The sequence below is a fragment of the Festucalex cinctus genome, chromosome 16, assembly GCF_051991245.1.
Source record: "Festucalex cinctus isolate MCC-2025b chromosome 16, RoL_Fcin_1.0, whole genome shotgun sequence".
Lineage (NCBI taxonomy): Eukaryota > Metazoa > Chordata > Actinopteri > Syngnathiformes > Syngnathidae > Festucalex > Festucalex cinctus.
In genome coordinates, this window is record NC_135426.1 from 9,052,293 (window position 1) to 9,066,613 (window position 14,321).

General features: G+C 40.6%; 1 protein-coding gene across 6 annotated transcripts in view; it reads left to right on the top strand.

Moving 5' to 3' along the window:
- The first annotated feature begins 267 nt into the window (after positions 1-267).
- Positions 268-14,321, top strand: part of abcc9 (ATP-binding cassette, sub-family C (CFTR/MRP), member 9) — a 35,813-nt gene continuing 21,759 nt past the window's right edge. For 3 of the 6 annotated variants that reach the window (XR_013278912.1, XR_013278913.1, XM_077499206.1), the window contains exons 1-15: positions 268-2,906; positions 3,799-3,940; positions 4,020-4,144; positions 4,312-4,478; positions 4,881-4,982; positions 5,049-5,189; positions 6,303-6,497; positions 8,834-8,998; positions 10,086-10,241; positions 10,644-10,778; positions 10,849-11,011; positions 11,092-11,132; positions 11,894-12,036; positions 12,381-12,489; positions 12,582-12,689. Coding sequence is in view for 3 of the 6 variants with exons in the window: in XM_077499206.1 (XP_077355332.1) it covers positions 2,690-2,906; positions 3,799-3,940; positions 4,020-4,144; positions 4,312-4,478; positions 4,881-4,982; positions 5,049-5,189; positions 6,303-6,497; positions 8,834-8,998; positions 10,086-10,241; positions 10,644-10,778; positions 10,849-11,011; positions 11,092-11,132; positions 11,894-12,036; positions 12,381-12,489; positions 12,582-12,689 (2,109 nt within the window). In the remaining 3 variants the exon portion in view is untranslated. The remainder of the gene's footprint in view (positions 2,907-3,798; positions 3,941-4,019; positions 4,145-4,311; positions 4,479-4,880; positions 4,983-5,048; positions 5,190-6,302; positions 6,498-8,833; positions 8,999-10,085; positions 10,242-10,643; positions 10,779-10,848; positions 11,012-11,091; positions 11,133-11,893; positions 12,037-12,380; positions 12,490-12,581; positions 12,690-14,321) is intronic. The other 3 variants (XR_013278914.1, XM_077499207.1, XM_077499208.1) reach the window with 1 other exon arrangement.

Here is a 14,321-nt window from a genome sequence, read left to right on the forward strand (position 1 = left end):
ATTATGCAATAGGATCACTTCTCTTGATAGTTATTCTTTTGTTTTATAGCGTCCTCATCCTGCAGTGGTCTGCATAGCACTCATTGTGCCATAATGTGCAATATTTTGACATCTGTTGTGTAAAAATACGCACACAAAAAAAATAAAAATCCTAGAATCAATAAATGATAGCATATATTATAGGTACTCAATCACCAGTCGTTAGTGATGTTTTTTGTTCCTCACCCATTTTCACAGTCATATATTATTTGGAGTGACCCTGAACGCAATTTACGGCTATTTCCGGTGCAAACACTTTCATCACCTTAAAGACATCGGAGCGCCCCATTAGCAGCGCTGCATCAAGTTTCAGCCCCCAAAACCTGCGCCAGACGCCAGGTAAGTGTCCCGTTTGGGATTGACATGACGGCAGTCGGAAAATTCACCTTGTGATGCGAATCAAGCGAGTGCACAAAGCCCAATGCCAAACTCCTTCGACCAAACGATCAATATAAGATAGTACTGTCACTACGGGATAATGCATTTTTTAAATAGACGCTCAAATAATATATATTAGTCATTAAAAGGTATATATGCCATCGGCATTAAAATAAGACATTTAAAATAACGATGATGTGCAAAATGTGTGTTGAATTTCGGATGCGCTCCCTTGTGTTAGGCGGATGGAAGTGAGGGATGTTAACAAGCGGGATCATTTAAAATGTGAACACGTTGCAGCTTTACTCTCGATTAACGTTCTGTTTGAACATGCCGAATACAACCTTTAATTCAATTGATTAATTATTTGTGTATAGTTTATGTGTATTGCCTGTATAATTATTTACAAACGTAAGCATTTTTAAATCGATATATTTCGGGATAGAGTTTGGACTGCGTCCAGATTTGAAGCACGTCGATGATGCTGTCCCGTCAAAGTTGTATACATATAAATACAATGCAATAAATGACATTAATGTCGTATTTTCTGTTTTAGATTGTCCAATCATATTAATATTCGTGGGGTGCTTATATGAAATATGATTATTCCCAGACGGACCAATCATTTTCAGCTACCAATCAAAGAACAATCTTTTTAATGAGGAGTGTGTGACCTCAAGTTACATTTGCATTTGTTAGAAGCCCAACACAAACCCACTCCCACTCGTTAAACTGGTTCAATTTTGGAAATGTGATCGGCGACGATGCGTTAAGGTAGCGGGTGTTAAACTTGCCTGAAGCGGAAGCTGTACAACAACTGCCTTCAAATTAAAGTAACAGTTCCAAAGCGAGATTGGTGATTTTTTTTTTTTGGGGACACATAATTCAGTGTTACTGCTCCTCATACACTACTTGAAATCCCGGGCCGTCACGCACCACTAAAGTGCATGTTCAAGAATGATGTGTGAGAGGACATCAGTATATTGGGCTTAGAGTTTCTAATGTGTATCTTATTTTAGTGTGGTGTGAAAGTGTTTTAATCATGTGTGAGAGCGTTTCAGTAGTATGTGTGTCAGAACATGTCAATTGTGCCAGTTTTCATGTCATGTGGGAGAGGTATTCCAGAACGATGTTCCTGGCAGCCTCTCATCTTTGATGAGTATATGGCAGTATGTTTATACCGTTGGATCATTTTGGATTTTTTCTTATTTTTATTGGTACAATTTTAGGCTGTTTTATTTTGAAGGTAGCCGGAAATAATGTGTGTACATTCCATGTAACCAACGTAGGTCGTCAGAATGCCGAGCAGCTGATCCTGGCGCACGTCTAAAAATAATCAACTTTTCTCTCTCTGGTCAGCTCTCACCACAACATCTTTTTCTCCTTTTTCCTTAACCTTATTTTTTCTTTAATTTCAGCAGGAATGAAAAATTGGCCGTGAGGATTACGGGATTTCACTCATCTTGTTGAGGTAAACGTTGGACTTTTTAATTTCCACTTTTCTCACAAGAAAAAAAAAGTAAAGACTCCGCGCAAGAGTTGCGCGTGTGCGTTTTCGTGGCTTTTACGCGTAACTATGACGTCATGTCAACATGACGTAATTACTGGCCAATTAAAATGAGTGTACTATGTTTGGCACATTTGAAGTGCGTGTAGATATTTGAGTTATGTATGGAGGAGGGTGTCAAGTGTCTTTAACGCTCACTTTCTGCTTCACAAAGTCAGCACTGTGCTCTGAAGGAGCTCTATTTTTTTACATTATTTTATTCCAATATGTTTTAGTAATAATAGTGGGAAGTTCAATTGTGAAATGTTACAAACAAGCAAACCTCTCAAACCAAACCCTGCTGACAAAGCTCAAAAGAAGTATGGCCACCGCTGATAACTGGCAGTTCTATTTGTATGGGGGCTTCGTCGTTTCTAGAAGCTTTCTTTTGGTCTAGTACATGTTGAATTGTCTAGTACATTTAAATGATTTAGTGCACATTAAATTACCTCCTTGGTCCTAGAGTATATGTCAAGTGTTGAATGGTCTAGTACTATGTGGAATGTACTAGTAAACAATGTTTTGTTTTGTTTTTCTGTTGTTGTTTTTTTTGCTTCAGGTCACATTGAATGGTTTTGTTAGTACAGTACAAGTTTAGTACATGTTGAATGGTCTAGTACGCTTTTATCAGTCTTCTTTGTACTAGTCTAGTACAGCTTGAATGGTCTCGCACACAGCTAATGATCCTGTGGGTTCTGCTGAAGTACATATTACATTGCCTAGTACATGTTGAATAGTCCAGGAGTCATGGAGCAATGTGGTTGTCAGACGGAGGCAAAGCGGCACAGCGCGGCCATGGCCTTGTCGTTTTGCGGCAACGACGAGAACGTGACGGGCTACAGCGTGGACGACGCCGTGCTGAACAACGGCTGCTTCGTGGACGCTCTCAACCTGGTGCCTCATGTCTTCCTGCTCTTCATCACCTTCCCTATCCTCTTCATCGGTGAGAAAATGCAACACGATCCTCTTTACCGTGGAAATCTTTTTTTTTTTTTTTTTTTTTACGGCTTTTTTTGTTTATAAAAGCGTCACCCTCTTAAAATAATTGCCCTAGTCATTTTTTTGTAATTCTTTTTTTTTTTTTTTTTGCCAAAATCGTCTCACGATGTAAATGGTTCAATTTTGTTTGTTTCCTGAAAAATCTGAAAAAAACGACTTAGGCAATTATTTTATTTTAAGATGTCGATATAGCATAAGATTTAGTGTGAAATTAAACAATACTAAGAAAATTGTACGTCTATTTACAGCAATAGCACAAATTTGCTTTCTGCTAGCTTAATGCTAACACAGTGTAAAATGCCACAGATGTTCACAGTGTTGTAATAACTCTTTAAGAAAGGGATTTGAATGCAAACGTTGCCTCAATACTTGTAGGCAGGCAAGAGGACAATGTAACGTGAGGTCATGACCCTTAGCTCACTCAAAAGACTTACCGCCATGGGGACAATCTGACACGACTCGGCTTCTATGCTAATCAATACAGAGGGGGTGCTTCACGATGAGTTGTGACTAAAATAGCAAAAGTATTTTACAGATATATAATGGGATAAAGTTGTCTAAATCTGAATATTTTCTTTATTCTCTGCAAAGAACGACTGATATTTTTAGTTTACATTGTCATGTACAGTAGTTGTGAAAGTCTTCTTTGTTTGTGCTTTCTAAATTGGGGATTTCACCTCTTCTTTGTATTTGCACCAGAAGAAAATCACAGGTGACCAGCCTTTATGGCTTCTGTCTCCCGAGACTTCCAGCTGATTGTGTGTCATCAATAGAAAAAAATGAAAGACCCCCCCTGAGGACCATTGTGATAATTGATGTGTGTGTGTGTGTGTCAGGATGGGGCAGTCAGAGCTCCAAGGTGCAAATCCATCACAATACGTGGCTGCACTTCCCGGGACACAACCTGAGATGGATCCTCACCTTCTCGCTGCTCTTCGTTCATGTCTGCGAATTTGCAGAGGGCGTGGTGTCCAACAAGTGAGACCCCCCCCTCCTCCTTCCACCCCGGAAAGCATGTTGTCCGTAAATGATACCGTGTTGTGTTTGCGCCTCACTGCAGGATGATGGACACCAACCACCTGCACCTTTTCATGCCCGCCTTCATGGGCTTCGTGGCGGCCACCACGTCGGTGGTCTACTACCACAACATTGAGACCTCCAACTTCCCTAAACTTCTCCTCGGTGAGCTCTGCATGATATTTAACTAAAGGGTTTATCCTGTGATTACATAAATCAAAACATACAACTGTAAACTATGTTAATGTTTTGAACAAGTTGTGAAGTTTGCTGCTGCCATCTAGTGGTGGGAGTCCAAAGCGAACTCCAATTTTTTGCTGGATTGTCCACAGTGCTGTTCATCTACTGGGTGCTGGCCTTCATCACCAAGTCCATCAAGCTGTGGAAATTCGCCGTGCACGAGGTGGACCACCATCATCTGAGATTCTGCATCACGGCGCTGCTGGTGCTGCTTTACGGCCTGCTCATGGCCGTTGAGATCAATGTGATCAGGATCAGGGTGCGTATCCCTGACGCTGAAATTTGGTGTCTGTCAGTACCAAACTCCAATCAAGTCAAAATCATGTATATGTTCATCATATGAAAATAATGGAGGATTCATTATTGGGCTTTAAGGTGTAAACAAGCAGGATGGTTTCAAATGTGACCACTTTGCATCACTGCAAATGTATTGAATTTGAGTTTAGCAAGCCGAAGGGAATGTTTCATCAAAATAATCCATTATTTGTAGGCAATTCATGTGTGGTGGCGATTATAAATCTTTACAGGCTTCATAATCTGTAAATTGATGCATTTTGGGATGGGCTTTAGTTTGTCTTCGGCCATCCAACCTTGTCATAGGCTCAAATGCAAGATGGATGATTTTGAAGCGCTGGGTCTTCATGTTGACTTGTCCTGGCAGAAGTACGTCTTCTTTGCCAACCCTCAGAAGGTGAAGCCCCCCGAAGACTTGCAGGATCTGGGGGTCCGCTTCCTGCAGCCCTTTGTGAACTTGCTCTCAAAGGTAAGAAGATTCCGATGGCCCATTTCAGTCTATGGTCGAGCTCGGGCTTGTTTGCTCTGTTGCCAGGCGACGTATTGGTGGATGAATCCCCTGATTATCGGGGCCCACAAGAGGCCAATCGAGCTGAAGAAGATCGGCAAGCTGCCCATCGCCATGCGAGCTCTGACCAACTACTTGCGACTTAAAGATGCCTACGAGGACCAGAGGGTGAGTTTGGATATTTGAGAGAATTTGCTCTAAAAAACATATAAATATGCTTTATTTTAAATGTTTTAAGTGTCCCAAAGACGTATTAATACGGTCTAATGTTTTTTATGCTAGAGCATACAGAAGACTTTGATGCCAAGAACAGTTGAAGCAATGGTAGTTATTACAAAAACGGCCAGCAGGTGGCAGTAGAGTATAAGAGATCAACCAGGGCCATGTTGCAAAAAAGCACAATTACTCACAATTCTAATTAGATTTGTGAATAATGATGAAACTGAGCTATATTCTTCTGCTAATTGCTGCAAAACGGAAACAGATAAAAATATACTTTTTTTTTTTTCCTGATGAAGGAAGAGACTTTAATCGTTCTTTTGTTAGGTTCCATGTTTTTATAGCAATAGAAAACAATATTCTGTGGGTCTTGCAAAATCAGTCCAAATCCAGTAAGCTAGCCGGGCGTGAACGAGATTGCGTCTTTGAAAATGGCTGAGTGAATGAGTTAAGAAAGAAAAGATACCCTGTACTTAATTAGAAATAGTTGTAAATGCATAAAAGGGGGAAAAAACATCACGTTAATTGGTTAAAGGGATACTTGACTTATTGAACAATTTTAAGCAGTGAAAAGTTAATATTTTGTCCAGAATGAATTTGATTATTTTTCATGTACAATTAATACCTTAAAAAAGTATTTTTTCTACTTGCTGTCGACTGATGACGACATCACCTGTGCTGAGGAAATAGGTAACGACCAATCATGGCTCACCTGTTTTTTGGGTTTGGTCAGTAAACTGAACCATGATTTGTCTTTACCTACTTCCTCAGCACAGGTGATGTCATCATCAGTCGACAGCAAGTAGAAAAATTACTTTTTAAAAGGTATTAATTGTACATGAAAAATAATAACGTTACCACATTAATTATAGAAAAAAAATAAAAATAAAAATATTAACTTTTTACTGCTGAAAATGGCTCAATGAGTCAAGTATCCCTTTAACAAAAAATAAGTAACATCTATGCTAATATTGGTTAGCCAATCTGTAGCATTATAAGTTAGCATGAAGCTAGCAGGTTGTAAATACGAGACGTAAGCAGATGACTCATTTTCTACCGCAGACGGCCGAGAACCCGGAGCGGGCGCCGTCCATCTGGCGCTCCATGTACCGGGCGTTCGGACGACCCATCCTGCTCAGCAGCACCTTCCGCTACCTGGCCGACCTGCTGGGCTTCGCCGGCCCGCTGTGCATCTCGGGCATCGTCCAGAACATGACGCTGGATGGAGAGGGAGGCTCCACTTCTGACAAGATAAGGGTGAGTCTGTCCTAGTATAACATCTCGGGTGCACTAGTAGAATTACAATCTTACTAGTAGGGGTGTCAAAATTAGTACATTAATTTTGACTTAATTTAAAGTTCCCTTAATGCCACTACTTTTTATTTTTTAATGTGTGATTAATGAGCACCCCTTTACTTGGAAAGCCTCTACTGGGGGAATTTCAGTTGCAATGCAGCAGACGCGTCCATGTTAAAATTTAGCAGGAATAAATGTAATAATAATGCATATATTTGTAGTTGACAAGTTACTTCATGTTAGAGATTAGATGGCCACTAGAATGAAAAGTAAAATGAACTGAGCTGTCACCAATGTCTTACAAATGCAATTATGCCATCTAGTGGCAGAAAAATGACCTCAATGCAAATCAGTATCACACTTGTTTTTTTACAGTACATCTTTTTAATTTTAACTCAGTTTTATGAATTATGAAATGACAGTATTAATGACTAAAACATGCAGCCATATTTTTATTAGCGCAACATTTTCCACTTTTATGTTAACAAAAGTATGAAAACTTCAGAAAAAATATGTTATTGTACTTTAAGAACAGATATGAAATTTGTGAGTAATCGTGAGGTAAACTAGTGAAGTCATGTGATTAATTATGATTAAAAATTTTTATGTCCTGACACTTACTAGTGACATTTTTTTCCACTACTGTATGACATTTCTGCGTATTAGAAGAATGATTCGGATGCGCTAGTTGACTCTATTTCGATTTGAATTTTAAAATCAGTTTCGATTTAACTAACCAAATTCAATTGTTCCATTTTAAAACGTACCCTAGAGCAACTGAAGACACATGAGTAAAACAATTAAGTAGCCCTATTAGAATGACTTGGTCTTCCTAGTGCCATTTTTTTAACACTTCTGCACATTTGTCGAACGACTTAGGTGCACACAAGTAGAACGGCTTGGGCCCAATACTAAAGTGAGTACAATATACCATGTATTCATTTGTGTTCCTAAAATAGCAAAGGCACTGGTTAGCATGTCTGCCTCCCAGTACTGAGGACTCAGGTTCGAGTCCAGGCTCCGACCTTCCTGGATGGAGTTTGCATGTTCTCTCCGTGCCCGCGTGGGTGTTCTCCGGGTACTCCGGTCTCCTCCCACATTCCAATGACATGCATGGCAGGTTAATTGGGCGCTCCGAATTGTCTCTAGGTGTGCTTGTAGTGTGGATGGTTGTTCGTCTCTGTGTGCCCTGCGATTGACTGGCAACCAGTTCAGGCTGTACCCCGCCTACTGCCCATAGCTAGCTGAGATAGGCTCCAGCACCCCCTGCGACCCTTGTGAGGAACAAGCGGTTCAGAAAATGGATGGATGGATGGATGGATGGAAAATAGCAAAGGCGACACATGAAAACCTCTGAAAATGAAGTTGCACTTGGCTTGTCCAGCAGATGGCGCTACTTTTTCCCATTCAAAGCATGCAGAAGCATTTTTGTTTCCCGTTACCAAAACAATGTGAAGCGTGTGCTGTTACTAATGGTGCATAAACAATTTTTGTAAAAAAAGGTTTGAATCCCTGAAGACTGATTCCTTGAAGGTGGAAAAATGTGAACGTGTATTTTATATTTTGCCAGCCGCTTTTGGGAAGGTGATCATGTTTTTATGCTCATTCTCACACTTGAATAATTCTCGAGCCGTAAGCCAAGACAAATCATTTCGGGGTGTTTACACAAGTTGATTTTATTAGCATTAACACTGCGAGATGGGTCGCTGGGTGGTCCCGACGACCAATCAATGACTCACTGGGCGTGATCGCAAGACTCTCGACAAATAATTTTACCCTTGTATGCATTGGGAGCGGTGACCTAGTGGTTAGCACGTCTGCCTCGCAAGGTTTTGCATCTGAGTTCCCGCCTTCCTGTGTTGAGTTTGTCCATTTGTGTACTGACGTTGACTGGAGACCGCTTCGTTGTTTGTCCGTACGTGTCCTACCATTGCCTGGCGAGCAGTCAGACCTAATGACAGAAACAATGGCGGCCGGCGTGGACTATGCTGAAGGTCACCGCGTTGACAAGGACCCACCGAGTGGTCGCTTGTTGTGACAGCTGAGCGGCAGATGTCTGCTCGACTGGCGTCAATTGCAATTGGGAATGACGGGGGAAATTCCTCGCACGCTTCTCACAGCATCAATTTAGAGAATGAGACACAAAATTAGGTACACCTGCAGAAGATATGCTAGTAGATTGGCTTCCTTTCATGAATGGAATTCCAATGGTGAATCTTGATATGATCAACAAATTGTTAAGGTATGTGGGGGTGTGTGTGTGGGTGTGTGTGTGTGTGTCGCACATTTTGTTACAGAACAAGTACTTCGACGTCCACTTCATGCTGTCAACCGAGCTGCTCCAGAACACGTCGGTTCTTGCCGTTCTGCTCTTCCTGGCTCTGGTGCTGCAGAGGACCTTCCTGCAGGCGTCCTACTACGTCACCATAGAAACCGGCATCAACCTACGCGGAGCCCTGCTGGTGAGACCTTAGGATTAGTACTGTCACTATGGAACATTTTTACAATCGATTTAATCTATTGATCATTTAACTCATTCAAACCCAAAAACGTATAAAAACGTTTTTTAATACTGCGTGCTTCCCTCCCAAAACGTATTTATACGTTTTGTTTTGCTTTATGCTAGAGCACACAGAAGGCTTTGATACTGCTTATGACATGAAGAGGTGTCTTAAAGCAATGATACTTATTACAAAAAACGGCCAGCAGGTGGCAGCAGAGTATAACAGATAAGCCAGGGCCATGTTGCAGCGATCTCTTTTTGGCAGTGTTTTCAACAGGTTTGTGAATAATGATGAATTATTGATTAGCTACAGTCTAATGCTAATTGCTGCACAACGGAAACAGATACAAATATACTTTTTTCCTGATGAAAGAAGAAACTCTAATCTTTCTTTTGGTGGGTTCCATGTTTTTATTAGCAATAGAAAACATTATTCTGGGGTCCTTGCAAAATCAGTCAAAATCAAGTAAAACAGCCGGGAGCGAAGGGGGTTGCTTCAGTGAAAATGGCTGTGAGTGAACGAGTTAATCGACTAATCAGATGATTTTAATTTTGCATTAAAGTTTCTTACAAAAGCATTTTTTTCACCTAATTACTTTTTATTAACCAGTGATTGGTGTTTATTTTGTACTTCGTATTCGTATGGTGATTGTTAAAAAAAGAAAGAAAAAGTAAAAAAAGGGTGACTGATGTTGTACTAAGTTACCGGTTCGGTCATTGTTTTCCAAAGTAAAAACAGATATTTGCAAATGTCTTATTTTGATTAAACAAAAAAGGTAATCAGTCTTCTTTTATGAAGGACTACAGAAATCAGTTGATTGAACTGTTGATGTCCTGAAATTAGAGGATTTGGATAGTTTTAAATAAAAAAAACACCTCCAAACGATTACTCGATTATTCAAATAATTGTAGATTAATTTGATAATAGAGTACTTGTCGATTAATAGACGGATTTTGACAACTTCAGTTAGGATGTGTGTGCTTTTCAAAAGTGCCACTCTGCTTACTTCTCAGCCACCATTTAAATATTTTCTTTCTCCACCTAGGCGATGATTTACAACAAGATCCTGCGTCTGTCCACGTCTAACATGTCCATGGGCGAGATGACCATGGGGCAGATCAACAACCTGGTCGCCATAGAGACCAATCAGCTCATGTGGTTTCTCTTCTTGTGTCCAAATCTGTGGGCCATGCCTGTGCAGGTATCATCACCTTTTTTGTTTTGTTTTTAAACTTGACAACATGAAATTTAGTCGACATGTCTATCATCAGCAGACCCACAAAAGAATTGTCAAAAAGACACGTCCAAAAACAGAGAGCAAGTCAGCCACTTTCCCAATTCAAGTGATCCTTTTCCCTTTGAATAGTTTTTTTGAAAATTCAGCCCCACAGCCCCTTTTATTTCGCAACATGAAATTTGAAAGTCTCACGACGCTATTCTCAAAAAACCCAGGAAGTCAGCCATTTTGTTTTGAAGCAAAGATTTCCAGGCCTTCTTTAAAAGTAAACCATTAGCAGAATATCATTGTCCAATTGCTGCTGCTGCTGCAAAAAAAACAAAACAAAACAAAAATGAAACCTTGTATTGTTTTTTTCTTTCCCAGATCCTGATGGGAGTCATGCTCCTCTACTACCTGCTGGGCTGGAGCGCCGTAGTGGGCGCGTCTGTCATTGTTCTTCTGGCTCCGGTTCAGTACATCATTGCCACCAAGCTGGCCAACGTGCAGAAGAGCACACTGGTGAGCGTCACGGGGCTTCTCCCCCACTTTTGAACCGGCAGACATTTACCCCCCAATCTGTGTCTTGCAGGAGCACTCCACCGATCGTCTGAAGAAGACCTCGGAGATCTTGAAGGGCATCAAGCTGCTGAAGCTATACGCTTGGGAGAACATCTTCTGCGACAGCGTGGAGGAGACGCGGGGCAAAGAGCTGACAAGCCTCAAGACCTTCGCCTTCTTCACGTCATTGTCCAGTGAGACGACCACTGGAAACAAACAAGGCTGATATTGTTGTTGGAATGCCCTTACATCTTGATCTTCTCTTCTTGTGCAGTTTTCATGAATGCCGCCATTCCTATTGCTGCTGTTCTTGCGGTAAGTTCGCCTGGGGGGTACCCGCAAATAATTTACGACAAATTATTATGCGATATTGAAAAGATTGTGATGCTTAACTCATTCACTCACCGCCATTTTCAGTGAAGCAACCGCCTTCCTTTGCTCCTGTCTGTTTTACTGGATTTGGACTGATTTTGCGAGGCCCACAGAACATTGTGTTCTGTTGCTATAAAAACATGGAACCTACCAAAATAAAGATTATAGTCTCTTCTTTCATCAGGAAAAAAAAGTACATTTGTATCTGTTTCAATTTTGCAGCCATTAGCATTAGAATATAGTTAAGTTTAATCATTATTCACAAAGCTGGTGAAAACAGTGACAAAAAGAGCTTGTCTTATACTCTGCTGCCACCTGCTGGCCGTTTTTTGCAATTAATACCATTGCTTTAAGCCACACGTTCATGTCAGAAGCTGCATCAAAGCCTTCTGTATGTTCTTGCATTAAACCCCCCCCGTATAAATACGTTTTTGGGAGTGAAGGACAAAGTATTAGAAAATAAACATATTTATATGTTTTAGGGTTTGAATGAGTTAATTGGTGTTCCAATCACGAGGCTGTCCTTGCACCTGGTGTAAAAATCACGCAGTATTTGATGGGGGGGAAAAAATTCTAGTCCAGTATATCAGAAGTCAAACATGGTGGTGGCAGTGTGATGCTCAGGCTGCTTGGATGAATAGAACAGTATGAAGCCAAAAAGTTTGAGAACGTGTGTTGTAAAGGCGTGCTCCACCTCCTTGCAGACTTTCATCATGCATTATTTCATCACCAAGAGCAGTCCGAGTCCCGCCGAGGCATTTGCCACGCTGGCGCTCTTCAACATCCTGGTGACGCCGCTCTTCCTTCTCTCTACCGTTGTCAGGTTCGCCGTCAAGGCGCTCATCAGGTGAGGCCATCACATGGATGATTGTTGTGCCATGAAGAAGTATTGATGACTGATTTTTTTTCCTCCCTTATATTTATCATTCAAGAGGGTCCAGATAATTATGTCCATTAGCATCCTGTAGAAAGTAGAGTTTGCAGCCAGTAACACATGGTGGAATTTTTTTTGATACATTTGACAAAATCTTACCAAAATTCAAACATAGTGGCGGCAGTGTGATGATCTGGGGCTGCTTACCTTCTTCAGGGCCTGGACGACTTGCTGTGATTAAGAAAGCAATGGGGAAAAAGTCCCAAATCAGGAATAAGGTGAATTCTTTTACACTGCATTTTCTACACTTGCTTCAGTGTCCAGAAGCTGGGCGAGTTCCTCCAGAGCGACGAGATCGGAGACGACAGCTGGAGGAATGGCGACATGTCCGTTCCCTCAGAGGCAGCCAAGAAGCACCCTGGAGCAGTGAGTACTCCCAACCTTGCATCAACATCTCCCCAGCTCAATGAGATCAAATGAGCTCTGTTAAAACGGTTAAATCGATCTACCTGCCCAAGACCAAAGCCATCAACAGGAAGCAGCCTCTACGCTACCAGATGGACAACTACGAGCAGCCGTCCAGGCGGCAGATGAGACCCAGCGAGACGGAGGATGTGGCCGTCAAGGTCAGTTGCTGAGGAACCTCTTGTATACAAATAGCCATGTGACTATCAAGTGGCAAATTCAAGTCCCTCTTTAATGTATTTTGGCGATAAAATGCTGCATCCATCAGTGATAATGGAGAAAATCTTTGTCAAAAATTCACCACATTATTATTTTGCTGATGTATGTAGTCATTTTGACACATTTTATTTGGGTCAGGTTTTTAATCATTTAAACACATTATAATATAGCAATATCAGATCTTGGTGAGGCTTGTAGTCATTTCCCAGTAGGACTATCAAATCAATATTCCTTTTCATAGCCCTCTATCGAATCATAAAACCATGAATCAATATTTTTTTATATGGCTACTGTTAAGTTTACACACCAAAACATATTGAACACACAGAAACAAGGATTAGAAGACAAGACTTTCTGTTTTTCACTCGCAGCGAGCAGAGCAGAGTTGTCAGTTACAAACTGGCAAAGATGCTCTGACAATTATCTTGCGTCCTCTCTTATTATTTGGGATTGATCCCTATCTGGTTACAAAAAATAGTGTTGCACTACTAAGGGGTGGGGAAAGCCCAATAGTGCAACGCTGTATCATCTTAGAATAACATATCTGTCTGCTTGGACGTAAGTGTGTTGGCAGTAAGCATGTGATTATCCATTAGCAATGAAAGTTCTCGTTTTCGCTTCTGCCCCAGACGGTGTGACTCATTTTAAACACAGTCACACTGTCTGGTATAAGTTCATCTGAAGAAATGGGTGCAAAGTAGTTCATTTAAAGTTCATATGACTGTGAAGCATTTTACAAATATATAATAACTTAGATACACTTTAAACATCACAGCTACCAAATGCAAATGTACCCTTCAAAGTAACCCAAGAGGAGCCCACTGTTTTTTCCACTTTATTTACATAGTGCTGTGGTTGCAATCAATTTCAATTATTATTTATTGTTTTGATCAGGATATGTTCAATAATACATGATCAATGTAACTGCATTGGATTAAATTTTAAATGTAAATATTCATCGATTTATTTTTTTTATTTTTTTATTTTTATTTTTTTACTAATGCACCAAGTCAGAGCAAGAAGTTTCTACTATATTTGCAGCAATGGTACTGAGAATGTCTTCTATATAAAAGTAAAATTGGTAAAGAGTGAAATCCTTAACTGGAATCGAATCGGGCCCTTCTGAGTCAAATCAAATCAATTTTGGAAGTCTGAATCGATACCCAGTCCTATTTCCTCGCATTTTATTTTGGACAGGTACATAGGGATTTAGGTTTGTAGCAACTTAAACAAATTTTATTTTGGTCAGGCTTGAGTTAATGTAACCACATTTTACTTTCATCATGTGTGTTAACCAGATTTTATTTAGGTAAGGTTTGCTCCTAAAATGAGCCAATCTCAGCACGGTGAGAAGAAATGCTATAATTAATTAAAATGCATGATATCAGTTGCGGAAATCATATGATCTTGTGGAGGTGTTGACTTTTTTTGTGCGAGCTTCTTCGTCGTTTGACGTACTGAAGACGTCAAACTCAAGCTCATCAGCAGCTGTTTGTTATCAGACTTCTGACTTCTCAGGAAGTGGAGGATTCACACGAGAATGTCTTGCCCCGACAGCGGCCTCACTTAAGGCG